The sequence below is a fragment of the Molossus molossus genome, unplaced genomic scaffold (genome assembly GCF_014108415.1).
Source record: "Molossus molossus isolate mMolMol1 unplaced genomic scaffold, mMolMol1.p scaffold_m16_p_27, whole genome shotgun sequence".
Classification (NCBI taxonomy): domain Eukaryota; kingdom Metazoa; phylum Chordata; class Mammalia; order Chiroptera; family Molossidae; genus Molossus; species Molossus molossus.
Window position 1 is genome coordinate 3,256,485 of NW_023425363.1, and position 27,822 is coordinate 3,284,306.

The window sequence follows — 27,822 nt, forward strand, 5'->3', positions numbered from 1 at the left end:
ACGATACCTTCATCATAAAAACTTCACTTTCTTGTTTAAAATTTATCTCTGCATCATTTCAACTTCTATAGCACTTGTAATCTGCATACTTCCCTTAAAGCATGTAATTACTTTCTCTCTTGTAATTCTTTCTTGTAAGATCACCTTGGCACCCCCACAACATTAAACACAATGCTCACAATGCCACAACATCAAGCACAATGCAAGGAATGCTCACAGAATGAACAAAGCCCCCACTCACCGGGCCGAAGGTAGAGGTCCGAGGAGGCTGCAGCGATCCGCTCCCGCTCCTTCTCCCGCTCCCTTTCACGTTCTCTTTCAGCACTCGCAGCTGCTGCAAGGTGTGTTGAGTGTCCTGGAAAACACATAAATCTGCAACCTGAAGACAAAATTATTAACCTCCCAGGTACATCAAACAATTTCAAAATTCTTAAGTGACTGAAAATTTTTCAAAAAGTTTCATATTTAAGATATAGGAGGTTCATTTTATTAGTCTCAGATGACAAATAGAGCATAACACAAGCTTTTAGGATATTTCTAGAGTATCTAGTGACATAGCAATAGGAACTATTACTAAATATGAAATGAAAAACAGCAGACCAAATGGGGGGAAAAATGCCCCAAATCCTTCAAAGTCTATGCCATTAACCTTTGAGCATGTGGGTCATATCAGAGAGGTGTGACTGTGTGGACTCTTACCTGGAGACATCGAAGCAGAGTTGTATGACCTGGGAGGGAAAGTAATCTGTGTACCAGGAATATAAGTGATTCTGTCCATGGGAGGAGTACTTGTTCCCCCTGGATGAGGCACTAAAATTGTTGGAGGCATATTGGTCAGATCAATGATTCCTGCTCAAAAGACAAATACAATAAAATTACATTAACTTTAAGTATTATTCTAAAGATACAGAACTACACATAGCTTTTTGTTTGTTTCTCTCTATAACCAATGGCACTTTATAAGACCTTCTTTAAATCTAGAGAAGGATATGAAATACTCTGTCCCATACCAGTAACCTAAAAGCATGGACTTAAGAGAGACAGAAAACTGGTAAAACAATGATTTCAAATATCTAGCACAATGACTTGGTTTAGTTATTTCTGTGTTCAACCAAAATACCCTGTCTCAATACATTACTTTGTTTGCCTTCAAAGGCTAAAGGCCTTCTTTTCTTTGTACCATTCAACAAATATTTATTGAGTGCCTAGGAAACCCTGGGTACACACAGTTAAGTCCTATGAAAACTATGCAAAGACACAGACCCCTTGTCGTTGGATACGGGAGACCCAGCTGCTGCTCTCGTGGGGAGAGTCCTCTGGCCACATCTGGGCGCAAGCTCACTTGCATCTGCTGTGAGGTAATGTAATCATTCAGGATGGTCTGTCTCGTATTTTCCATTGCATAAAGTTGATATTGACTTGGGTAACCTGGAGTTGGTGAGAGCTGTCTCTGAAACAGGTAAGCAGCAGCTGCTGATTGAGAGAACGAGAGAAAGGCATTTCGTTTAGTCTAGACAAAGTTCCTTTGCTAAACATCACCCACAAAAAGAGTAAGGAGAAAACAATCTGTTGAGTAATGTGTATATTCCTTTTATTTAGCATGGAGGCTGCTACAGAGATTAAGGTGGATTCATTTTAGACCTTGATATATCAGCAATATTAATTCTAATGTCAGATGTAATGGAAAAGGCGAAGGAGAAACCAGACAAAATACGAGCATTAACCTTTTTATCATTAGAACAGAAGCTAAAAAAATTCTCTAGTAGTGTCACCTTCAATCTTTGCCATGTAACTTTATTATATTTTCACGTGAAGTCTCCAAGAGCTATTTGAAAATAACATTATTTTTGAAGTACGGATTATCCAATACAACCAAATGGAAATATATGTGAAAACACTTTGTGACAAATCGTAACTTTACTTCTATGGGGGTGAAAATGATTAGTCTATAACCACTTAATCAGCCCATGTGTTTAGAGAAGGGATTAGCAAATTTTTCCTATAAAGGGCCAGTGGTAAAAAGTCCAGTCTTGCCCTGGCCGGTTTGGCTCAGTGGTTAGAGCGTTGGCCTGCGGTCCGGAAAGACCCGGGTTCGGTTCCCGCTAAGGGCACGTACCTCAGTTGCAGTATGTCCCCGGCCCTGGTTGGGTCGTGTGGGTGGCAGCCACTCGATGTGTCCCTTTCGTGTCGATGTTTCTCTCTCTCCCCCACTCTACCTGAACAAAAAATGGAAAAATGTCCTTGAATGAGGATAAAAAAAAAAAAAAAAAAAGTCCAGTCTTATGTCTCTGCCACTGAAGCCACAGACATAAGAAATGCATGTGGCCCTGGCCGGTTTTGCTCAGTGGTTAGAGCGTTGGCCTGCGGACCAGAGAGTCCCAGGTTCGGTTCCTGCTAAGGGCACGTACCTTGGTTGCAGTTCATCCTCAGCCCCACTTGGGGTTGTGTAGGAGGCAGCCAGTCGACATCGATGTTTTTCTCTCTTTTTTCTCTCTCCCCCTCCCGTTCTATCTGAAGATAAATGTAAAAATATCCTCGGGTGAGAATAAAAAAGAAAGAAAAAAATGCATGTGGCTGTGTGCTAATAAAACTTTATTTACACAGGCAGGAGCAGAATTTTGCCTGTAGGCCGTAGTTTGACATGACACAAGTTATTACGAATGGGTAGGTATGGTAAAAAGAAAAATATAACGTCTCTATTCTCAAAACATTTGTAATCCAGTAAAAGCTCAAAAATGACAAGCAGGCCCTGGCCAGTTTGGCTCCGCGGTTAGAGCATCAGCTTGCGGTCCGGAGAGACCCGGGTTCGGTTCCCGCTAAGGGCATGTACCTCTGTTGCAGTTTGTCCCCAGCCCTGGTGGGGTCGTGTGGGTGGCAACCACTCGATGTGTCCCTTTCATGTCGATGTTTCTCTCTCTCTCTCTCTCCCTCCCACTCTATCTGAACAAAATATCAAAAAAAAAAAAAAAATGACAAGCAAATCAAATTGCTATAAAATAAAGGACTGTGATAGATACGAAATGAAAGTATAAACATTCAATTTTGTCAGAACTTGAGGAAACTATTATATATGAAGTATACATATATATATTTTCAACCCAGAACAATGTATGACAAGTTTTCTGGAATGTCTGCTTCCCATTCATCTTGAACTCTAGCCAGGTAAGCCTGTCAACTGATTCTACAGGAACTTTGGCCTCAGTTCTGGACAATCCTAAAGGACTAGATGTGGACTCATCTAAAAACTTAATGTTCTCAATTAACAAACAATTTAATGGCAGTAATACAGCTTTCAGGTAAAATATTTTCTACACATACTCTTAGAAATCTTGGCATACAAGTAATGAAATTGTTCCCTAAAGACCAAGGTGAAACACAAGTATTCTGTGCCCCAATTTCAACTTGAATGATGTAACAGGCAGAAGAAGTACGAGCAAAAAAAAAAGTGAGTCTGAGCAGGCAAGAGGAACAGGGCCTGGGACCTGGGAGGACAGGCTGGAGCCCACACAGTAGGTGGGTCAAGACAGACAGCCCAGCAGAGACTCCCCACCGACCTCCTGAGTGTGTTCGGACGGAACTCCTTTCCCTTTGCAGAGCTGCCCTGCCCCTGGTAGAGCATCACTGTGTCCAGTGCAGACTGCTCTCCAGAAAACCTAGACACTTCTATACCTACCAGAATTACAATTACCCACAGTCAGTGGTGTTCGTTCAAAAGTTCCTTCTAGCTATAGTTGCTACTGTAATTATGTAACTTAATGAAATAATCTGTAAATCAATGAGAGAAAAATGAAAAGAGTGGTTTCTCTGGAAATTAAGTTGAATGCTTTGGAAAGACTCAATATAAAAGTTGAATCAAGTATGGACTAGACAATTTTAAAAAATGGGGGGACAATCTAGAAAGATTCTGTATTTAGATTTGAAGTGTCTCTAAATTCTAGCTTCACTTAAAAAAAACCCAAACCTGAAAATGTAAGTATTGTTTATATAAGAAAGACAATAGTGAGGTTTAATCAGTGGACCTTGGCCTTAGATTAGAACACTGGTAAATGAATGTCTATGTTGTAAATGAAAATGTTTAAGCTAAACCTGTGCCATTTAAAAATAATTCTTCACATACATTAACCCATTTTTTTTTCAACTATCTTAAACAAATGCCATCAAATAAGAGTTTTCATATACCTATTACTTCTAGTTCTTTAAGGGGTACTAGTAGTATTTTGTTTCCTGTCTTAGATGGTGGTAACATGTGGGTGGTACAGTCTGTGAAAATTAATTGAACTGTACACTGAGATATGCAACCATCTGCATACTGTATTTTAGTAAAGTTTAAAAAGGCACATAGGTATATTGTATCTTTGCCATAAATCAGCACTGTACATTCTGCTCACCGGGATCTAGAGCCCTGTGAAATGGCATGGCTGGATCCAGATGTGTGGGAAGATGGCTCCGGTAACCCTCTCCTGTAGTGCCTCCCCGATGATGAGGGTCGAAAGGACTGTGGCTCAGGACAGGGTCCACCCCAGGGACTGGAGACTTCGCGGGTATGCTTTCCCTCTGGGTAGGGGTCAGTGTTGATTTTCTTTCATGATTGATAGATTTGCTTGAAGAAATCGTAACTGGAAAAGAGAGTCAACACCACAAAGTCTTAAGACAACATACTGAGTATAGTATTTCACCATTTCTCAACCAGTCAAATACAGACTATAGTCATATAACATTTTGATCTTCCCTGCCCACTAAACATTTAACATTCAACCTTGCAAAATATGCAAATGTTAAGAACTATGAGAAGATTTTGAGATTTGCAGATTACTACAGATCATTGCACCAGCATTTTCTGATCTAATTTTAAGATTAAAATGAAGTTCAGTCCTCTTCTTTAAATCCCATTACAAATAATTTTGTTCTCTGTATGACTTTAATCTTCTCAATTCCTCTGATCTCACATGTACCAAATCTCAACTTCCTCTCTTTGTATTACACAGCCTCCTTGGTGCCCATCAGTCGCTGTAGTCCCCCCTCCCTCTTTTTCTCTTTTGTATTCTGTGGTTTCATTTACCCATGGTCAACTGCAATCCAAAATATTAGATGGAAAATTACAGAAATAAACAATTTATAAACATTAAATTGTGTACCATTCTGCATAATGTGATTGAAATCTCATGCCTCCCTGCTTGTCTCCACATAGTACATGCACTGTAGGAACGCTACCTGCCCATTAGTCACTTAGCAGCCATCTCGGTTATCTGTACAAGTACTACAAGGCTTGTGTTCAAGTCACCCTTATTTTACTTAATAATAGTGCCAAAGCACAAGAGTAGTGATGCTGGCAATTTAGATATGTCAAAGAGAAGCCATAAAGTGCTACCTTTAAGTGAAAAGTTATGTATAGGGAAAAACCTACTACATACAGGGTTCGGTACTATCCTCAGTTTCAGGCATCCACTGTGGATTCTGGAACATATCCTCTGCAGATACGTGGGAATTACTGTACTCTTTTGCTCTGTACTTCCACAAAGACTTCCTCATTACCTCACCAAGCTGCATCACCTCCCTACTCCAGCCTCTTCTTTTATTCAGGGAGGTTAGATGATCCCATCAACGCCTATTATATGCAAGCACTTATTGGCCATCGCCCTCAATTGTTTTAATAACTGTGACAAAACACTGCTACATGTGATTTATAAGAAATACATATGTGGTCTTCATCCACAGTTCCTGACTCATAGCTCCCAAAATCCTTGGAATTTCTTAAGTATCAGAGGGATAAAGGTATCATTTTTGTTGTGTTCACATCAGTGATTCAGAAAGCACCTAGGAAAGGGGGATGGTTGGCATGCGAACCAACCTGTGATCAGAGAGTTGGAACTTTCAGTCCCACTCCCTGACCTCCAGGAAGGCTGGAGGGTGAGTTTAACTGTCAATGGCCAGTGATTTAATCGATTATGCCTTCAAAAAAACAGAAACAAAAACCAAAAGGACCGCCTTCAGAAAGCTTCCTGGTTGGTGGGCAACAGTGGTGCTGGGAGAGTGGCATGGACCTCCACATGCCTTACCACATACCCTGCTCTATGCATCTCTTTCTTCTCTGGCTGGTCCCTAGTTATATCCTTTTATTTATGTGTATGCTTGTTTATCCTCACTAGAGGATGTTTTCTCATTTTTAGATAGAGTGGAAGGGAGGGAGTGGGGTATTGATGTGAGAAAGACATCTACTGGTTGCCTCCCACATGACCCGGACCTGGGCCAGGATAGAACTTACATCCCAGGTACATGCCCCACCCCTTAACCAGAATCAAACCTTTGACCCTTCAGTCAGAGGGCTGATGCTCTAACTGCTGAGCAAAACTGGCTAGGGCATATCTTTTTATAATAAACTGGTGAATGAGTAAAATGTTTCTCTGACTTCTGTGAGTCATTCTAGAAATAAATTGAACCCAAGGAGGGTGCTGTGGGACCTCCGATTTTTTGCCAGCCCATCAAAAGTATGGGTAACCACCTCGACTTGTGATTGGCATCCTGCATTGGAGGTTGTCCTTAGAACCTCCAATCTGCAGCCAGTTGGTCAAAAGCGGAAGTGGGGAAGGAGGAAGGAGGGAATGGGTACAAAGTCTTATACACTGAACTCTTAACCTGTGGAATCTGATGCCATCTCTGGGTAAATAGTGTTGAAACTGAGTTGAATTCTTGGATACTCTGCTGATGTCTGAGAATTGCTAGTTGATGTGGGGAATCCCACCACACGGCATATTGAAAACTGGGTCTCAGAGCACCCAAAATAAACAATAGAAAATAAGACCATTTTAGCCATTTTAAAGGGTAAAATTTAGTGGCATTAATACACTTACAATGTCATGCAACCATCACCACCATCTAATTATTAATACTTTGATAATATCTACTTGACCATGATCAAACAAATCTGGCCACAACCAAGAAACACACTCTGGTTTATTATATCCCTTTCCAAGCCTCAACTTACTCAAATATAGACTACATTTTCCCTCTGCAGGGCATTTCTTTTCAAAACTACAGCCAAAAGGTTTGGATTTACCACCCTACTCCTAAGCAGGCCCTTCCCTTTTTCTCTCCCTCAATGCTATTACTACAACTCTCCCAACACCTAAATCACATTTCACCTTTACAGCTCTCGCAGTGTCCAGCCCAGGACCTTGCACATGAGCCATCAGTTAATATGTACTTCAATAAAATTTTAAATGATAATTGGATATATTTTTAAGAAAGCTTCAGACAATTTAGAACCACCTGACAAAAATCAACGTCTCTCCTACCTTACTGATGCACACACCAGTAACAATAATAGTTCTCATTTACTGAATTCTTCAAACACACCTAGCACTATTATTTTTTTAATCCTCACTAGAGGATATTTCTTCATTTTTTGTTCAGATAGAGCAGGAGGAAGGGAGGGTGAGGGAGGGAGGGAGAGAGAAAGAGAGAGAGAAACATTGATGTGAAAGGGACACATCGAGTGGCTGCCACCCGCACAACCCAACCAGGGCCGGGGACAAACTGCAACCGAGGTACATGCCCTTAGCGGGAACCAACCCGGGTCTCTCTGGACCGCAGGCTGACGCTCTAACGCTGAGCCAAATCAGCCAGGGCTACTCTTTTAAAGTTCTTTACACATACTACTTCATTTTGTCCTCACAATAATCCGGTGAGGTAGGTCTTAATATTACATTACCATTTTATGGATGAGAAAAACTTAGGCAAAGAAAAAATTAAGTACTTTGTCCAAGTTCATGAAGTAAGAACCTTAGTTCAAGACTAAAAAGTTTTGCTTCACAGCCTAAACTTTTACCTACCACACCAGATTGCTGCTGAAGAAACAACTATCAAAACTGACTTTCAGGAAAACTTAGCGAATTAGCTGGAGGGAAAAACCAAAAACTCCCCTCTAAGACTAAACTTATTCTAGAGCATTTCTGGACTCCGTCATACTCTGCACCTGATTAAAATACTGGGTATTTTACCTACAATTATGCCTACTTTTAATTTGGCAGCCCTCCATAGCCCTAGCATCAAGCACAACCTGTAGATCCTGTGACAATGTAAAGTTAACAATTTGACATTTATTACTTGCCAGACATGAAAAAGCACAATAAAAATGATCAGACAAGGACACAAGAATAACATACCATCAGAAGTTCTATTCATCATGGGTGAGCCTCTGGACATGGTGTTTTGATAACTCACAGGTGTTCGCCGTGCACTGGTGTCATCATAAATCCCTGGGCTCAGCTGTGCTTTGGGAGCTTCATGAAGTGTTGATCTAAGCACCGAGGGACCAGAGCTTACCACAGAAGTATGCCGGGATCGCACCTGTTCTCCTGCTTTCACATCCTCGTATTTCCCCCGTTCTATCACTTTTATGTTCTCTGGCACAATTTCCAGGGGAGGCATTCCACGGGCTAGTTTGCTAGGTCCCGTGATTAAGGATTTGACATTGTGTTTGATGGCAGATTGACCTGAGTTGCTGTCAAACTTTATTGGTGTACCCTAAAGGGAAAGAAACGAACATTATAGGTAGCCCAAAGCACCTGAATATTTTCCCATCTAAGGTCTATGTTTGGGTCATAAAAATTATAGTCTGTTGTTGTAATTGCTAGTTTCTTTAAATTACAGTTTACATTCAACATTATTTTGTATTAGTTTTAGGGGTACAACACAGTGATTAGACAAGCATACACTTTATAAAGTGGTCCCGATATTTCAAGTATCCACCTGGCAAGGTACATAATTATCACAATATTACTGACTATACTCCTTATGCTGTGCTTTACAGCCCTGTGACTATTTTTTTTTAAATCCTCACCTGATGTGGTATAAAGAGCCCGTGTCTTCTGTGTGTGTCTAACACTAGCTCTGACAGGCTGAGCTCACATGTCCCATAGGAGACATACGAGTGTTAAGTGTGTCCAAAGGAGGCAGCAGGAACAGGCTGCTGTTTGGAAAGATGACTTTGTGCTATGCTTGCTTTCACCCAGGTCGCCCCCCCCCGCACCCCCCCCCCCCACACACACTTTGGGAGATTTGAGCTTTAAAGGAATATAAGATGTGGCAATCTAAGGTCACCAGTGGGTTTTTTCCCCCCTGTATCTACCCTGGTGTGGTCCCTGGATATACAGGGTTGGAGTTCTTATATTATTCCAGTTCATCCTCAAGAATTGTAAATATTTCTTGGACCCCTCCATCTTGATACTAAAAATTAGAAGCCAAACCAATTCTTAAATGCTATATGCAACTCCCAGGTCCCAAAGAATTCAAGATCTAATAATAAGCTTTGAGGTCTGTAGAGTGGGGCTCAAATTCAGTTCTTACTTCTATCTGGAGATGCTGTTCCTATTCCCCTCACATCCCGCTTACGTTCCTGGATGTGCTCCACTGAACACCATGGAATTCATTGGCAAAGTTATCTTTGTTTTAAAATGGAGACATAGGGAGCAAAACACTGTCTAACATCCTTTACACCTTGCTTCACTTCTGGTATGGTTTATTAACCAGGGAAGAACAAAGTGAAAAACTTTTTTTGGTGGGGGATATAACTGTTCCTACTTATCTTGCTCATAGTCTTTTCTTGTGGGATATTAAGGTCTTGGTGTCTTAAAGCAACCTTCAGTATGTCAGCAGCATTTCACCTGTAAAATTGCTAAACTGAGCCTGTTAGGCCTAGTACTTAACACAGATACATCATTTAACCCATTCCGCTTCCCGTTCCTGTTTTTGCAGGGTTTGGAGGAGAGTTCTTAAGTATAGAGGTCCTTAACGCTCCCCATCCTCTAACCTTACAAGACAGAGTTGTGAGTCTTAGGTACCTGAAATATAGATGCTACCCCAAATTGAACCGCACTACACCACCTTACACCGGTCCCATCAAATACAAGACTGGAGAAAAATCTTTCTGAAAGTTTGTGTTGGAAGGGAAGGGTAAGCTCTATACATTCCCTCCTTAGGAAGGATTCCTCATCCCTTAAGTGATTCCATTTGCTCAATAAGAGACGCATTAGCCTTTGGGATCAAACCCAGAATTTCAATCTAATTATTAAACTTATTGTCAACCCCCAGATAATTTTTCTGAAGAAACTAGTTTCTTAATCTAAATCCTTCACTAACTCGACAATTCTGACTCACACTAATCCCAAGCTTTTAAATGCTAAATTTTAACATTTAGCATTAACTGGTGTTAAGCAAAGGGCCTGTTCTACAACCTAGTACATCTCATTTCTGGTGCTACCTGAGTTGGACACAATTAGAGCTCATGGTTGCTAGAAAAACTAGGCCTCTGATCATAGAAGCAGGCAGCTTCAGTCCCGCTTCATCCAGGCCTAGACAAATGACCTACTGCAACTCATTATTTTCAAATTTCCTTTCTCACTATATACAGGTAGTATTTTCAATGTGAATCCAAAGCTTGTCTGGTCCTCTGAAAACAAAAAAATTTTTTTTGCCTTTTAGGTCCTTTACATTGTGATAATGCTGTATTTAAAGAGAATATTTAAATGTAATATTAAAGAAATACTCAAAAGAAAAAAAACTCCTCACCTGAGGATATTTTTCCACTGATTTTTTTTTTAGAGTGGGAGGGAAGAGAGGGAGAAACATCGATGTGAGAAAGACACATCAATTGCTTGCCTCCCGCATGACCCTGAAAAGGGCCAGAATCGAACCCTTGACTCTGGTCTGTGGGCTGATGATGCTCTATCGCTAAGCCAAACTGTCCAGGGCACTGTGACTACCAATTTGTAACTACCAATTTGTACTTCTTAATCCCTTTGCCTTTTTCACCCATCCCCCCAACTCCCTTCCCCAGCTGATAACCCTCAGTTGGTTCTTTTTATTTATAAGCTTGTTTTGTTTGTTCATTTATTTTGTTTTTTTAATTACACACATAAGATAAATCATATGGTATTTGAATTATTTCACTTAGTAATTTCCTCTAGGCCCATCCATACTATTGCAAATGGTACAATTTCATTTTTTCTAATGGCTGAATAACATTGCTGAGTAATATTCCATTGTATATATTTGTGACAACTTCTAAAAAATATATTTTTTCTTTATTGATTTGAGAGAGAGAGGAAGGAAGAGGGAGAGAGAGAGAGAAACACTGATGAGAGAGAACATCAATTGGTTGACTCCTGCATGCCCATAACCTGGGCAGTGCCCTGACTGGAAATCGGTGCATGGGTAGACACTCAACCAGTGAGGCACATCGGCCAGGTACAACTTTTTTTTAAATCCTCACCGGAGGATATGTTTTTATTGATTTTTAGAGAGAGAGAGGAAGGGAGGGAGAAAGAGAAACACTGATGTGAAAGAGAAACATCAATTGGTTGCCTCCCTTATGTGCCCTGACTAGGGATCAAAACCACAACCCAAGTATGTGCCCTGACCAAGAATCAAATCAGCAATCTTTTGGTGTATAGGAGGATGTTTGAAGCAAGTGAGCTACCCAGCCAGGGCTGTACCACAACTTTTTTATCCATTGGTGTACTGATGGACACTTGGGTTGCTTTCATCTTGGCTATTGTAAATAATACTTCAATGATCATAGGCGTGCATATATTCTTTCAAATTTGTGTTTTGGATGTAGTGATCTTTGTTGTCTATGTGCATGTCCTGAGTTGCATACTGTCCCACATTATACACTCCACACTATGAACATAATAAAAACTAACAATAAAGCATGTTTACTTCCAAAAGCTCTGACCTCAAAAGAACTACTCATAATTAAATGTTTCATAAACATCACAGTCTCAAGTGGAATGACTGACAAAAAGAACCACGATCCAGTTACCTGGGAGATGGAACCCTCAATTATCGGCCTTGTGCTCTGGACCACTTCTGGAGTTTTTCGGCTCTCCTGAGTTAGAATATCTTGTCGTGGAATCTCATGAATGGAACGCCCCATTTCTTTGATAGTGGTAATGCCATCATATGGTTTTCCTTTGGTAATGGCACCTTCAAATGCTCGTATGGGAGGACTCTCCCTTTTAATCTGTTTGGGATATTTAAGGCCATCTTCAAAGCTTTCAGTTGTTGCTCTTGGTGTGCCTTTAAGTAAGAATTCAAGAAACATACTTATTAAACTACCATCCATGGTTACATAACAACGCTATTGAATTATACACTTAAAAATTGTTAAAATGATAAATTTGGTTACATATATTTTACCACAATTTTAAACAAGTTTGAAAAAGTAATGCCTTGTCATCTTGCAGTTTCTAATCAATTTTCTGTTTATAACATCTTCAAGTAAATAAATATTCATCAGTCATTTTTTTAGGGTTGTTCACATTTTTTTTTTTTTTTTTTTTAATCCTCACCCGAGGACATTTTTCCTTTTTTTTTTGTTCAGGTAGAGTAGGAGGGAGAGAGAGGAATATATATAGAGAGAAACATCGATGTGAAAGGGACACATTGAGTGGCTGCCACCCACACAACCAACCAGGGCCGGGGACAAACTGCAACCGAGGTACATGCCCTTAGCGGGAACTGAACCCCGGTCTCCCTGGACCTCAGGCCGACGCTCTAACTGCTGAGCCAAACCGGCCAGGGCTACGGTTGTTCAGATTTTAATACACCATTTGTCACAATGACAGAATGGTTCTTACATAACAAAGATGTCTTCATATTCAAAGATTAGGCAGCTATCATCCTCAAATAAAGTATGTAGCTCAGAAAACAGAAGATTTGTAATTGAGATTTAAATATCTAATATTTCAAAGAGGAAAATATCTTAAAAAACAGGTTTCAAGCACTGCAAATTAATGTGAAACTACTTTGTCAGTGAGGCAGTCGTGACAAACAAGTAAAATGTTTACCCTGCATTATGGAACCAGATAGCACAGTTCTTTCTTTGAGGTCAGAATGAGGACTCCCCCTGGGTAATGCTCGGCATATCAGCCCTTTCAAAACAAGAAAGCAATTCAAGTATTACACACAATGCGTATGTCAATCCACATATACTTTATACTGAACCTTAGAGTATATATTTTTGATGAAACTTCTACGGAGAAAGGAATATCATTTTAAACTATGTATCGTGCCAGGTCAGTACTAGATTTATCAGCGGATCACCTCATAATATAAATGTCTAAGCACTATGCTTTAGACCTGAAACTAATATGATACTGAATGTCAACTGTAACTGAAAAAAGGGGAGATAATTTAAATTGGTGAGCTTTTCAGAAGCTTGTCATTGAATCAAGTTGAAAGTACCACACATGACATCACCTATTCCTTTTTAAATAATCTTCCAAAATAGAAAATGGCCACAAAAGACATCTATTATAGCTCAAAAAAGGAAAGAAAGACACTTTCAAAACTAACCCTAAAATTCCAATGCTTCTTTATCAAGGGAGAGAAAATACAAAGGGACTGAAAATCATTGTTTAGCTTTGAAATATATCTGAGAGAAAAACACAAATGATATCTCAAAAACAGATAAAACATTAAACAGCATGCGAATCAAAATTAAAGAGTCATAAATAAGCTCTTAAGTTTCACATTCTATGTGTACAGAGTAGGCAAAAGTAGGTTTACAGTTGTTAGTATGAAAAATAGGAATTAGTAAATAATAATACAAGAATAAACTCTGTATTTCACAGTCACAGTTTTTATCCCACCCTGTATTGTTGATAAATGGAGGAGTCTTTACCCTGTTTTTAGTATTTCATCTAGATTAAAATTAAATAGTTGAGTCAGGTTAAGAGTTAAAGTGTTATTAAAACAACAAAACCATACTATCATTTACTGAATGCCTATCATATGATCAGCACAGGTTGGACACCTGTTTCTAACCTCACACAGTAGGTACAATCCCCTAATTTACAGAAGAAACAGGTTCAGAGAAATTCACCAAGAAAGGGTGATTCAAATACATGTCTTTGCTCAATCCATTACACCAGCTTATCTGCCTCACAATCCAAAGTTCTCATAACAAATTTGACATTTTAACTTCATTTAACTCACACAGAAAATATCTACAAACTATATGAGCATTCTAATAGTTACCTACAATGTGACCAATTAAGTTTAATTTTTACTTCCCTCCACTGTCATGTAGCACCTGATTTATATTTATATTAATGTAGCACCTACATATTAATAGTATCTTAATATTAATATTAATACAAGTTTCATTTATATATTAATATAAATTTCAGGTAAAAACAACAGATTGAATACAACCTATCCCAACAATGTAAATCTACTATACAAAATGAAACATATCTAAATGCTGTTCTGGAAACAAGATTTTACCCTCTAACGGTGCTGATACAGGAGACTCCCTCATTGACAACCCTTGCTTTATATTTCCTTCCACTGATTCATAGCTTCTTTTTAAACTGATTTCATGAGCTGTTCTCGGACTCCTTGTCCCTTCTCGGGCATTTTTAATATCTGCAGAATATAGAAACAAGAATTGCTCAGACAGAGCTCAAGGCCTATTGTACAGAAAGAAAAGTTATTGTAATTTCATAGTCTTTCTTATAAAAATAATATAAAAACTAGTCTTAACCTACAATATACATCTGTGAAATGATAGTAATAAAAATGTTTTCATTCATTCAAATATATTTATTGAAGTTAACAAATTAAGTCCCTTTGCTTATGAAACTTACCCAATAATGGCAAATACAGATAAGTTAATAGGCAATTACTACAGGGTATAATAAGTACTATGAAAAGAGAAGTACAATGTGCTATGAGAATGCTGGAAGGGAAACCTAATACTTAAAGGTACAGATAAGGCTGCCTAGAAGTAATGTTCAAGCTGAGAACTGAATGACAAATAAGAGATGCTTAAGTCAAAAGTAAAGGGAGGGCCCAGCTGGTATGGCTCAGTGGTTGAGCATCCACCCGTGGACCAGGAGGTCCTGGTTCGATTCCCAGTCAGGGCACATGCCCAGGTGGCAGGCTCGATTCCCAGTGGGGGCCATGCAAGAGTCAGGCAATTGATGTATCTCTCTCATTGATGTCTCTATCTCTGTCTCCCTCTCCCTTCCTCTCTTAAAATCAATTAAAAAATTTAAAAAAAAAAAAGAAAAGGGAGGAAGAGGTGATATAGGCCAAGGCAACAATGAACACAAAGACCCCAAGGTAAGACAGAGTATTGTACATTAAAATAATTTAAGTTTGACCTGTCCAGGTAGCTCAGTTGGTTAGAGCATCATCCCAATACACTAAGGTCAGGGGTTCGATTTCCGGTCAGGGTACATATAAGAAGCAACCAATCAGCATGAACAAGTAGAACAACAAATCTCTCTTTCTCTCCCTCAAATGAATGAATGAATGAATGAATGAACAAATGAACTCAGCTAATAGCCAATGCGTAGAGGGAAGATGGGAGAAAAGAGTATAGGAAGAGTAAATGCAAAGAGGCTAAGGGAAAAAGTGGGAAGGGAACAATTTGAAGAGATAAGCTGGAAGCAGATCATGGAGGGGTGATGAAGCGAAGGTAAGGCGCTTACAACAACCTTAAAGGCAATGGAGAGTCAAGTAGGAAGTGGCATGATGTACAGTATTGACTATGGGTTAAAACTGAAGGCAGGGAAATCAGTTAGGCAGCTACCAAGCCATCCAAAAGAAAGATGATGTTAACAGTGGGGAATAAACAGAAATGGATGGATTCCAGAGACTTTAGGAAAGACAACAGAAACAGCTCGGTGACTGATTGAATGAATGTGGAAAGCTTCCAAAGGAGTAGTCAAAGATGACATCCAGATTTCTGGTTTTCTCCAGAAACAAAATATAAATCAATACATGCCAGAATGTTAAAACAACAAAAGAGGAAGGAAAGAAGAAAGTTACATATATTTCGCATCAGGCACTATGTGCTCACATACTTTATTTCTTTATATTTGAAGAGAAAGATAAAGCATGACTAATGACCACCCAGATCATAAAAACAATTGCATATAAGAACTCAAATCCAGTTTATCACTTGGTTTTTATGCCATAACTGAGTCATTCTTGTAAAATCATGTTACTGGGAAAATATAACTGAAAAGTACATCTAAAGAAATGTTTTCATACAGACATTAAAATAGTTATCTTTAAGGAGAATTTACATTCAATACCCTTTCCAAGATTATCAGACTATTCATCTACTCCCTAATGCTTAACTTATAAAATAGGAATCTCTTTAAAATAAAAGTGATTATATTAAAGTTAACAAATATTCTTTTCCTAGGCTAAATCAACAAATTGAATTGACATTAGCTGCCACTTTGGCAGCAGTATGAGGTCTGCACTGTTAATCAACTGTCTTAGTTAATTTTTCACAAATGTTTCATGAGAAGGTACTATTATTAACCCCTTTTACATAAAGGAAACTTGGGCTCAGGGAAGGGAAACTAACTTCCCTAAAGGAAGTATGGGGGGAACCAGAGGCCATGTTTTTAGTCACACGTTACAGTACTAGCTTCACTATAGAGACATAATACTTACTATCATAAGATAAGATGTGTCCACTTTTGCCTTCATAAATAACATGGCCTTTGGATGCAGCTTCCTCTCTGCCTTTCTCAGGACTGCTCTCTTCAATGGGTATTCTAGAAATGGGTCCCTTCATCAAAGCCTCAGTTGGTATGCCAGCCTGGGACAGAGCCGGGGTACCCTGCCATCAAATCAAATATAAGTACCAGAAAAGTCACTAGAGTTTAGTGGAAATGCAAGATACTCAAAATTTAATTTACCACACCAAGAGTCAGATTAACCCACAACTTCAAAGAAAAATCAAGCACATGAGAGGAAATCAGACATTAAGTTTTTATAAACCAAGAAATACTATGTATCTTAACCCTTGAACACTGACATATAAAACTTCTTAAAATGCTGATAAATCCATGACTTCAATCAGTTCTCCTTCTCACCGTGAAGTCAAATCTTTATGAAAGGACTTAACTGGAGGAAAAAAAATTGTTTTAAGGCCTAAACATCATGCAAATGTAATAAAGCTTTTTCAAAATTTCTAATAAAAATAAGATAGTAAGTTACATTGTACCACAACTTTCTCATAATGTGGTAAGAGGAAAAAACAACCTTCAATTACCAAATTGTCCTATGGGTTAGACCTCTGGTCATCAACAAGAGAAAGGGGAAAAAGATGCAGATGCCTCCAGTTTGTAATATGGATTCAGTTTAGGCCATATCACCTGAATTTTCACCATCATTAGTCCTCTTCTGGACTGCCTATGACCATGGTTCTTTTTACCCTTCCTTTAAGCAGTAAACCCTTCCTCCAGGGAAAATTATTCACGAAACCTAGTACGTAGAGTACTTCGTACAAGTGAGCTTCTTGGGTTGAAATGGAAGTGGAAGGCCCAGACCTAGCCCACTCACACATTTCAAGTCCCCAAAATTCTAGACAGGGCAATGTGAAATGACATGCTCACAGCAGGAAGAATAATGAGACCAATACATTTACTCATTTAGCCATTAAATGAGCTCAGTAGCAAAACATGTGGAAATTTTTCATATCTATTTTGAAGGTAACCATGTCAGACTGATTTAAAAATAAACAGATAAAGCCTAGTCTCCTTTGATCTAGTTCATTCTGTCTTCCTACCCACAGATTGGATACTAGAATGAAAATGAAGAAAAAAAAAATATATGCATACACCATTTATTTTTCTTCTGTTTATATTAAAGTGTTTGCTTATTCTACAAACTAATTTCAGGGGGACATATACTTGGGTCTAAGGTGGAAGAAGAGATCTGAAGAGTTAGTATGCAACTTTCTAGAACACTATATGCTATGTACTATAAACTATGTCTTCAGGAGGAATTACTGTGGGGACCTTATTAAAATGAAGATTCAGATTCAACAAGTCTAAAATGAGGACTGAAATTTCTGCATTATTTTTTGTTTAATCCTCACCTGAGGACATTTTTGCATTTATCTTTCAGATAGAGTGGGAGGGAGAGAAGGAGGAAGAGAGAGAGAGAGAGACATCGATGTGAGAGAGACACATCAACTGGTTGCCACCCACACAACCCCAACTGGGGCCAGGGACAAACTGCAACTGAGGTACATGCCCTTAGCGGGAACCAAACCCGGGTCTCTCTGGTCCACGGGCCAACGCTCTAACTGCTGAGCCAAACCGGCCAGGGCTCTGCATTATTTTAACAAGCTCATAGTGATGCTGATGCTCTGGGGCACAAACTACACTTGGTCAGCAAGGTCCTAGAGCATGGTTTTCAAACTGTCATGCAGCAGAAATCACTGGAGGGCTGAACAATTCAGACTGCTGTGTCCTATCCCCACGGGTGAGATTTCAGTACATCTGGGGTGGGGGCTCATTTATATATAACAATTTCTCGGGTGACACTGATGCTGCTGGTTCTGGAGACCACACTTTAACAAACACTGTCCTAGGGAACAGGAACAACAAGAAAGAGGAACAGAACAGAAAATCTGTGATAGGTACAATGTGCAAAAGTACCGAACTCTGTTTATAATAATTCCCCAACAAAGAATTTTCCTTTCCCAGATCTACAATAAAGATGATAAGGACTGTTTTACATTTCAAACCAAAATTAACATCTAACTGAGGAAAATACCTTTTATTACTCAAAAATGGCAATTTATTTAGCCTAAAATTGGAAGAAGATACGTGATTTTTGGTGTTTAAAATGGCATCCATACTTCCTAGTTTAGCTTTAGAGTCTAGCAAGGCAGCTTACATATTAAGATTGTAGACCTTCCTTTTCACAAAAGGCAAAAACAAGCAAATACTTTACAATGATGTTCTTCTCAATTTCTATTTAAGCTGAGCATATGGTAAAAGCTTTGCCAGGGAGACAGTAAAAGCTGCACCAATAGGAGTTTGTTTCTCCTACCAACTTCAAATAATTGACCTTTAAAAAGAACCACAATATAGATAATACATTTTGAAATAAAAATAATCACACTAATGCCCTGGCTGGTTTGGCTCAGCAGTTAGAGCACTGGCCCGAGGACCAGATAGTCCTGGGTTTGGTTCCTGCTAAGGGCGTGTACCTCAGCTGTGGCTCATTCCTGCCCCGGTTGGGGTCATGCAGGTGGCAACCAATGTATCTCTCTCAAATCGATGTTTCTCTCTCTCTCTCTCTCCTACTCCCTCTCTCCCTCCCGTTTTGTCTGAAGATAAATACAAAAAAAGTCCTCAGGTGAGAATAAAAAAAAAAAATCACATTAATGTCATTATGCAGATAATTTATGGATCTGGGATTTATCATCACTGAAACCCAGTCCCATAACACAGAGCAATGAACAACTTAATCACAAAACTATATCGCTAAAACAGCCAAAGCTCTTGAGACTTGACCTCCAGTGTTCTCAATATTACAGAAATAACTGTAACTAACCTGAGTGATAGAACCCCGTAGAGATGGGATGCTTTCCACAGAAATTTTGCTGGTTGGAGTTCCCCGGGTTATACTTCCTTCTTGAGTGGCTCCTGTGGTACCTGAATAAAAACAAAATTATTAGCAAATTACATCCCCTACCCCTGCAAAAAAACAAACAAACAAAAACAAAAATCAGCCCCTTCTTGGGAGAGGGATAAGAAGAGAAGAAATCAACAGCAGAAAAAATACTTTTTGTTTATGAAAATGTACTTTTAAAATAATACTGCAATTATTACAAAGGGCCCTAAAATGTGGAATTTCAAAGTTCCTAAATCATTCTTATATGGAAAGAAAACTTAAATTTAGAATTTAAAGGCTCTAACTTAAAAACCCACCATTAAAACACATCAATTACTGCTCTGGCCAGTTTGGCTCAGCAGTTAGGGTGCTGGCCTGTAAACCAAAGGGTCACAGGTTTGATTCTCAGTCAAGGGAATGTACCTAATTTGCAGGTTCGATCCCTGTCCCAGCTGGGGTCACGTGGGAGGCAACCAGTCAATGTGTCTTTCACACATTGATGTTTGTCTCTTTCTATCTCCCTCCCTTCCACTTTCTCAAAAAAAAACAAAACAATGAAAAAATGTCCTTAGGTCAGGATTAACAACAACAAGACGAAAAAAACAACAACAACAAAAACAAATCAATTGCTTACTTTAGTAAATTTATTGGGGACAAAAGTTTAATATTTCTGCCAAAGAGCATATTTTTACCTCTGACCACTCCTTCATGTTGTGCCCTGACCAATAAACCCTCAGGTTGTGAGTTTTGGCTTCGAGGAGAAAATTCTTCCTGCTTGATATACGGCACAGCAGCTATGGACAAAAGCAAGAGAAAAATATAGAGATCAAGTGCTGAGTTACTGACTATGATACTGCCAATGCAGAAACATGAATATGTACTCACTGACCTGATTTGGCAGATTCCTGTTGCCGTGGCAGTCCAAGAGAAATAGAGCCCACTGAGGGCTTAGTTGTTTCTTGAGTGTAGGAAGCCTGATTATGAGAAGTCAAATAAGTGCCAGGTGTTCCCTAAAAATAATTTTAAAAGACTAAATAACACTCTTTTCAAAGGTCAACTATAATTTTAATGTTCACATCTCTGTTTACAGAAATTTACTGCCCACATTTTAAAATAGGTATTTGTAAAGCAAGAAAATGGTTATATGGTCAAGTAATCTGTGTTTACGTGGTCAATTAATAAAATGCCAACTAATACAAAATTAATAAAACGGTCAATATTAAAAATGTCAATTAATCTACACTTATATATTAGCCTATGCTCATATGGTGAATTAAACTACGACAAAAGAGGCTGGGATATCTAATGGGGAAAAGACAGTCTCTTTGTAAACTGGACAGATACATGCAAAAGATTAAAAAATGAAGCTGGGTAAAGGCAGGGGCTCTGGGATACTTGAATCTTTGCCTGGCCTATTACTCTACCGGGGAGAGTAAGACCAGACACTGATGTTCAGCTTGGACCCTTCCATACACAACCAAACCCATCAGAGGGAGCCACATCTGCTGAACATCTATACACACAGGGAGATTTTGGTAGGTACCAAACCCTGCTGAGACAGCCAAAATGGTGAAACAAAGAAACAAATCCCAAATGAAAGAACAAGAGAATTCTCCAAAAGAAAGGCTAAATGAAATGGAGATTAGCAAGTTATCAGATATAAAGTTCATAGCAATGATTATGAGGATGCTCAACAGCATATAGAAAAGATACAGAAACAATGAAAAAAGAACAATTGGAAATCAAGAATGAAATAGCAAAAATAAAGAACACACTGGAGGAAATAACCAGCTCAGATGAAGATGAGGATTGAATTAGTGAATTAGAAGAACAGAAAAAAATATATATCATTCAATCACAGAACTTAAAAGGAAAAAACAATTAAAAAACAAAACAAAAGGACATTTCTTTCTTTTTTTCTTATCCTCACCCGAGGACATTTTTGCATTTATTTTCAGATAGAGCGGGAGGGAGAGAGGGAGGAAGAGAGAGAGAGAGAGAAACATCAAGTGGTTGCCACCCACACAACCCCAACCAGGTCCAGAAACAAACTGCAACCAAGGTACGTACCCTTAGCAGGAACCGAACCCGGGACTCTGGTCCGCGGGCCAATGCTCTAACTGCTGAGCAAAATCAGCCAGGGCAAAACAGAAGGACATTTTAAGAGAGCTATGGGACAACATGAAATATAACAACATCCACATCACAGAAGTACAAGAAGAAGAAAGTGAGCAAGGGTTAGAGAATCTATTTAAAGAAATAGTGACAGAAAATGTTCCTAACTTGGTGAAGAAAAAAGGCATACAAGTTCAGGAAGCACAGAGAGCTTCAAGCAAGAAGAGCCCAAACAGGCCCACACCAAGACACATCATTATTAAAATGCCAAAATTAAAGACAAAGAAAGAATCTTAAAGGCAGCAAGAGCCCTGGCCGGTTTGGCTCAGCGGTTAGAGCATTGGCCTACAGTCCAGGTACCTTGGTTGCAGTTTGTCCCCAGACCTGGTTGGTTGTGCGGGTGGCAGCCACTTGATGTCTCCCTTTCATGTTGATGTTTCTCTGTCTCTTCACTCTCTCTGTCTCTTCCTCTCTCTCCCACTCTATCTGAACCAAAAAAATAAGGCAGCAAGAAAAAAAGCAACAAGTTACCTACAAAGGGGTTCCCATAAGTCTGTCAACTGATTTCTCAACAGCTGATTACAGGCCAGGAGGGGACAGCATGAAGTATTCAAGGTAATAAAAAACAATCTGGCCCTGGCCGGTTTGGTTCAGCAGTTCAAGCATTGGCCCGTAGACCAAAGAGGTCCAGATTTGGTTCCAGCTAAGGGCACGTACCTTGGTTGCAGTTTGTCCCCAACCCCGGTTGGGGTCGTGTGGGTGGCGACCACTTGATGTGTCTCTCTCACATTGGTTTCTCTCTCTCTCTCTCTCTCTTTTCCTCCCGCTCTATCTGAAGATGAATGCAAAAATGACTTCAAGTGAGTATATAAAAAAACAACAACAGTCTGAATCCAAGACTACTTTATCCAGCAAGGCTATCATTCAAAATAGAAGGTAAACTAAAGAGCTTCCCAGACAAAAAAAAAAAGGCTAAGGGAATATATTAGCACCAAACTAGCATTACAAGAAATATTAAAGGGACTGCTATAAAAAGCAGAAGAGAGACAGAAACATAATAAATAAATAATAATAAGTACATAATAAATAAGTACATATCAATAATAACCTTAAATGTAAATGGATTAAATGCTGCAATCAAAAGAAACAGATAAGCTGAATGACAAAAAAAAAAAGAAAAGAAAGCATGACCCATATATATGTTGTCTATAAGAGACTCACTTTATAACAAAACAAACACAGGTTGAAAGTGAAGGGATGGAAAAAAATTTTCCAAGCAAATGGAAATTTAAAAAAAGCTGGGGTAGCAATATGCCTATCTGATAAAACAGACTTCAAAATGAAGGCCATAACAAGAGAAAAAGAAGGTCACTACATAACATTAAAAGGATCGATCCAACAAGAGGATATAACTTTGGTAAACATATATGCATCCAATATAGGAGCACCAAAATATATTTTAAAACTTCTGGAGGACTTCAAAGGACAAATCAACAGCAATACAATCATAGCAGGGGATTTCGACATCCCACTGACATCACTGAATAGATCCTCTAGACATAAAATTAACAAGGAAACAGAGACCCTAAATTATGCACTAGATCAAATGAATTAAATAGATGGGTACAGAGAGGAAGTTCATAGCATTATAGGCCTACCTCAAGAAACAAGAAAAATTTCCAATAGACTAACCCTAAAACCTAAAGACCTAGAAAATGAACAAAAAGAAAAACCCAGAGCAAGTAGAAGGAAAGAAATACTAAAGTCAGAGTGGAAATAAATGACACAGAGACTAAAAAAATTATAAAATAAAATACAATTCAAAAGAGCAATGAAATCAAGAATTGGTTCTTTGTAAAGATAAACAGGACTGATGAACCTTCAGCCAGACTCACCAAGAAACAAAGAAAGGAGCCAGATAAACAAAATCAGAAACAAAAGAGGAGAGGTAACAACTGACACCACAGAAATACAAAGGATTGTTAGAAAATACTATGAACAATTATATGCCAAAAAAATGGCCAATGTAGGCAAAATGGACCAATTCCTAGAAGTACATAGTCTCCCCAAATTGAACCAGGAAGAGACAGAAAACTTTAACACTTTAAACCAATAACAACTAAGAAAAATGAAGCTGTCATCAATAAACTCACTCTCAACAACCAAAAGCGTGGATCCCGAAGGCTTCACAGGGGAGGTTTACAGAACACCGAAGGAATAACTAACACCTATTCCCCTCAAATTATTTTTTAAAAATTCAAGTGAAAGGAAGACTTCCAAGCTGTTTTGATGAGACCAGCACAATCCTAATTACAAAACCAGATTGGAAAAATTAATATCATTAAAATGTCCACATTATGCAATGCAATCCAAAGATTCAATGCAATTCCTATTAAAGTATGAATGGCATATTTCACAAATCTAGAACAAATACTTCAAAAGATTATATGGAACAAAAAAAGACCACAAATAGCCACAGCAATATTGAAAAAGAACAAAGTTGAAGGGACTATAATACCATATTATCAAGTTATACCAAAAAGCCATCATAATCAAAACAGCCTGGTACTAAGCAGAAGAAGATACATATAGATCAATGGAACAGAACAGAGAACCTAGAAATCGACTAAAGACATTATGTGCAATTAATATTTGACTAAGGAGACAAGAGCATACAATGGAGAAATGACAGTCTGTTCAACAAATGGTGTTGGGAAAATTGGACAGGTATGCAAAAAAAAGAAACGAAAACATATGAAACTAGACCACCAACTTACACCATACACAAGAATTAACTTAAAATGGATAACAGACTTAAACGCAACTTGTGAAACCATAAAAATCCTAGAGGAAAATGTAGGCAATGAAATCTCAGACATGACACGTGGCAGAATTTTCACTGATACATTACCTAGGGCAAGAGGAACAAAGGAATAAATTAATAAATGGGACATCAAACTAAAAAGCTTCTCCACAGCAAAAGAAACCAGCATCAAAATCAAAAGGGAACCCACTCTTGGGGAGAACTTGCCACTGATGCATCAGATAAGGGGTTAATATCCAAAATATACAGAGTACTCATACAACTCCACAAAAGGAAGATAAACAATCCAATTAAAAATGGGCAGAGGGGACTTCCGGTCAAGGTGGTGGTGTAGGTAAATGAGGTATCACGTCCTCCCATAAGCACATCAAAGTTACAACTAAACTACAGAACAACTATCATTCAAAACCGCCTCAAACAAAGCTGAATGGAAGTGTTACAACTACAAAATTAAAGAAATAGCTGCAACGAGACTGACAGGAGGGGCAGAGGCACCACAGGCTGGTCCCACACCCACATGTGGCGGATAAAAATCAGAAGGACACCTTGGCTGAAAGGGTCTTCTCTGAGGACTGAGGGGTCCCTGTCCTACACCAGGCACCCTGCTCAGGGTTCCAGTGCCAGGAAGAGAAGTCCCCATAACTTCTGCCTGGAAAAACCAGCAGGAACTGAGGCTCAGGGAGGCTGAGGAGGCTGGAGCCCCAGGCAGCTCCTCTTAAAGGGCCCGCGCATAGACTTATCGGAATCACTCCCTCTAAGCTTGGAGGGGAGGCAGCTCAAGGGGCGCCAGAGACATACAGGGAAAAACTGAGCTGTTTGGCACTGGAGCGAAGGCTGGAGAGGGGGCTTTCTCCTGGACAAATGTGCTGTCAGAGGCCTTTGTTCCTTTGGGGAGCCCTTCCCTGGGGCGGCAGACAGTCGCCATATCTGGGACTCCAGCACCTGGCTCACACTGGTAGCCCCGCCCTGGTGATTCCCTGAGGGCCCCGCCAAACCCAACTTTCAGGCCCACCCAAGCTGTTGCCAGTTGCTTAACCATAGGATTGGCCTGTCTTGGATTCTGCTTCAGGTTTTCCTAAATTCTTTCAAACGAGCAGCATCTGGTCTCAGCGAGCCCCATACCTCTTCTTAAGTAATACACTGAAACAAACACAGGGAGGCAGCCAAAATGAGGAGACAAAGAAACAGGTCCCAAATGAAAGAACAGAACAAAACCCCAAGAAAAGAACAAAGCGAAATGGAGATAAGCAACCTAACAGATGCTGAGTTAAAAATACTGCTTATAAGGATACTCAATGGCCCTGGCCGGTTTGGCTCAGCGGTTAGAGCATCCGCCTGAGGTCTGGAGAGACCCGGGTTCGGTTCCCGCTAAGGGCATGTACCTCGGTTGCAGTTTGTCCCCGGCCCTGGTTGGTTGTGTGGGTGGCAGCCACTCGATGTGTGCCTTTCACATCGATGTTTCCCTCTCTCTCTCTTCCTCTCTCTCCCTCCCACTCTGTCTGTACAAAAAAATGGAAAAATGTCCTCGAATGAGGATAAAAAAAAAGGATACTCAATGAACTCAGTAAGAACCTCAGTGTACTTAGTGAGGGCCTCAAGAGCATAAAAAAGGACCAGTCAGATATGAAGGAGGCACTAACGGAAATAAAGAATAATTTACACAGATTCAATAATAGAGTAGGTAAAGCCAAGAAGCAAACCATTGATTTGGAATATAAGGAAGCAAAAAACTCCCAATCAGAACAGCAAAAAGAATCCAAAAAAATGAGGATAGTGTAAGGAGCCTCTGGGACAACTTCAAGCGTGCCAACATTCGCATCTTGGGGGTGCCAGAAGGAGAAGAGAGAGAACAAGAAATCGAAAACCTATTTGAAACAATAATGGCAGAAAACTTCCCTAACTTGGTGAAGGAAACAGATATACACGTCCAGGAAGCACAGAGAGTCCCAAACAAGATGAACCCCAAGAGGCCCACACCGAAATACATCATCATCAAAATGCAAAAGGTTCAAGACAAAGAGAGAATCTTTTTTTTGTGTGTGTGGTACGTGCCCCTAGCGGTCTGCAGTCGATGCTCCACCGCTGAACCGAACTGGCTAGCCTCAGAGAGAATCTTAAAAGCAGAAAGAGAAAAGCAGTTAGTTACCTACAAGGGAGTTCCCATTAGGCTGTCAGCTGATTTATCAAAAGAAACTTTGTAGGCCAGAAGGGAGTGGTAAGAAATATTCAGAGTGATGAAAAGCAAGAACCTACAACCAAGATTACTCTATCCTGCAAAGCTGTCATTTAGAATCAATGGCCATATAAAGAGTTTCCCAGACAAGAAAAAGCTAAAGGAGTTCATCACCACCAAACCATTATTATATGAAATGTTCAAGGGTCTTCTTGAAGAAAGAGCTAAAAAATATGAACAAAATGGCAATGAATACATAGCTATCAACAATTGAATTTACAAACACAATGAAGCAGAACAGAAACATTCTCATAGATATAGAGAACATTTTGTTGGTTGCCACATGGGACGGGGGATGAGGGAATGGGTGAAAAAGGTTAAGCGGTTAAGAAGTATAAATTGGTTGTACAGACTGACAAACCTCAAAGAGAAGGGGGGTTGGAGGGTGAAAAGAAATAAACCAAAGACTTTATATGCATATATGCCTAACCAATGGACACAGACAACAGTGTGGGAAAAGGCAGGAGGGGAAGGTGGGAGTGGGGAGGAGGGGGAAAAACGAGGAACATCTGTAATATATTCAACAATAAAGATCAAAAAATAAAAGGACAGAGGACCTGAATAGATACTTCTCCAAACAGGACATACAAATGGCCAAGAGACATATGAAAAAATGCTCAATGTCACTAATCATCAGAGAGATGCAAATTAAATGACTACGAGATATCACCTTGCACCTGCCAGAATGGCTGCCATCAACAAATCATCAAACAAGTCCTTCCAATGATGTGGAGAAAAGGAGACTGTAGTACACAGCTGGTGGGATGCAGACTGGTGCTGTCACTATGGAAAACAGTATGGTGCTCCCTCAAAATATTAAAAGTGATCCCACTTCTAGGAATATACCCTAAGATGCCTGAAACACCAATCAAAAAGAATATATGCACCCCCATGTTCAAAGTAGCTCTATTTACAATAGCTAAGATCTGGAAACAGCCCAATTGTCCATCAGGAGATGAGTGAATAAAAAATCTGTGGTACATTTATACAATGAATACTATGCACCTGTAAGAAAGAAAGATCTCTTACACTTTGAGAAGACATGGAGAGACCTGGAGAGTAATATGCTGAATGAAATAAGCCAGTCAGAGAAAGACAAGTACCACATGATAATACTTATTTATGGAATATCACGAACAAAATAGGCTGTCTATTAAAATAGATCAGAGACATGGAAGTCGGGAAGACACTGACAAACTTCAGAGGGAAG

The 27,822-nt window shown here is 39.4% G+C and overlaps 1 protein-coding gene across 10 annotated transcripts in view; it reads right to left on the bottom strand.

The window, feature by feature from the left end:
• The window catches only part of NCOR1 (nuclear receptor corepressor 1), a 245,674-nt gene that overhangs the window by 27,191 nt on the left and 190,661 nt on the right, over nucleotides 1-27,822 (bottom strand). For 9 of the 10 annotated variants that reach the window (XM_036278322.1, XM_036278326.1, XM_036278325.1 and 6 more), the window contains 12 exons: nucleotides 20,330-20,450; nucleotides 20,133-20,234; nucleotides 19,381-19,481; nucleotides 16,480-16,648; nucleotides 14,290-14,430; nucleotides 12,849-12,932; nucleotides 11,822-12,078; nucleotides 8,163-8,523; nucleotides 4,389-4,616; nucleotides 1,264-1,473; nucleotides 700-849; nucleotides 242-355 (listed from right to left, as the gene is read on the bottom strand). In XM_036278322.1, the coding sequence (XP_036134215.1) occupies nucleotides 242-355; nucleotides 700-849; nucleotides 1,264-1,473; nucleotides 4,389-4,616; nucleotides 8,163-8,523; nucleotides 11,822-12,078; nucleotides 12,849-12,932; nucleotides 14,290-14,430; nucleotides 16,480-16,648; nucleotides 19,381-19,481; nucleotides 20,133-20,234; nucleotides 20,330-20,450 (2,038 nt within the window). The remainder of the gene's footprint in view (nucleotides 1-241; nucleotides 356-699; nucleotides 850-1,263; nucleotides 1,474-4,388; nucleotides 4,617-8,162; nucleotides 8,524-11,821; nucleotides 12,079-12,848; nucleotides 12,933-14,289; nucleotides 14,431-16,479; nucleotides 16,649-19,380; nucleotides 19,482-20,132; nucleotides 20,235-20,329; nucleotides 20,451-27,822) is intronic. The other variant, XM_036278328.1, reaches the window with a different exon arrangement.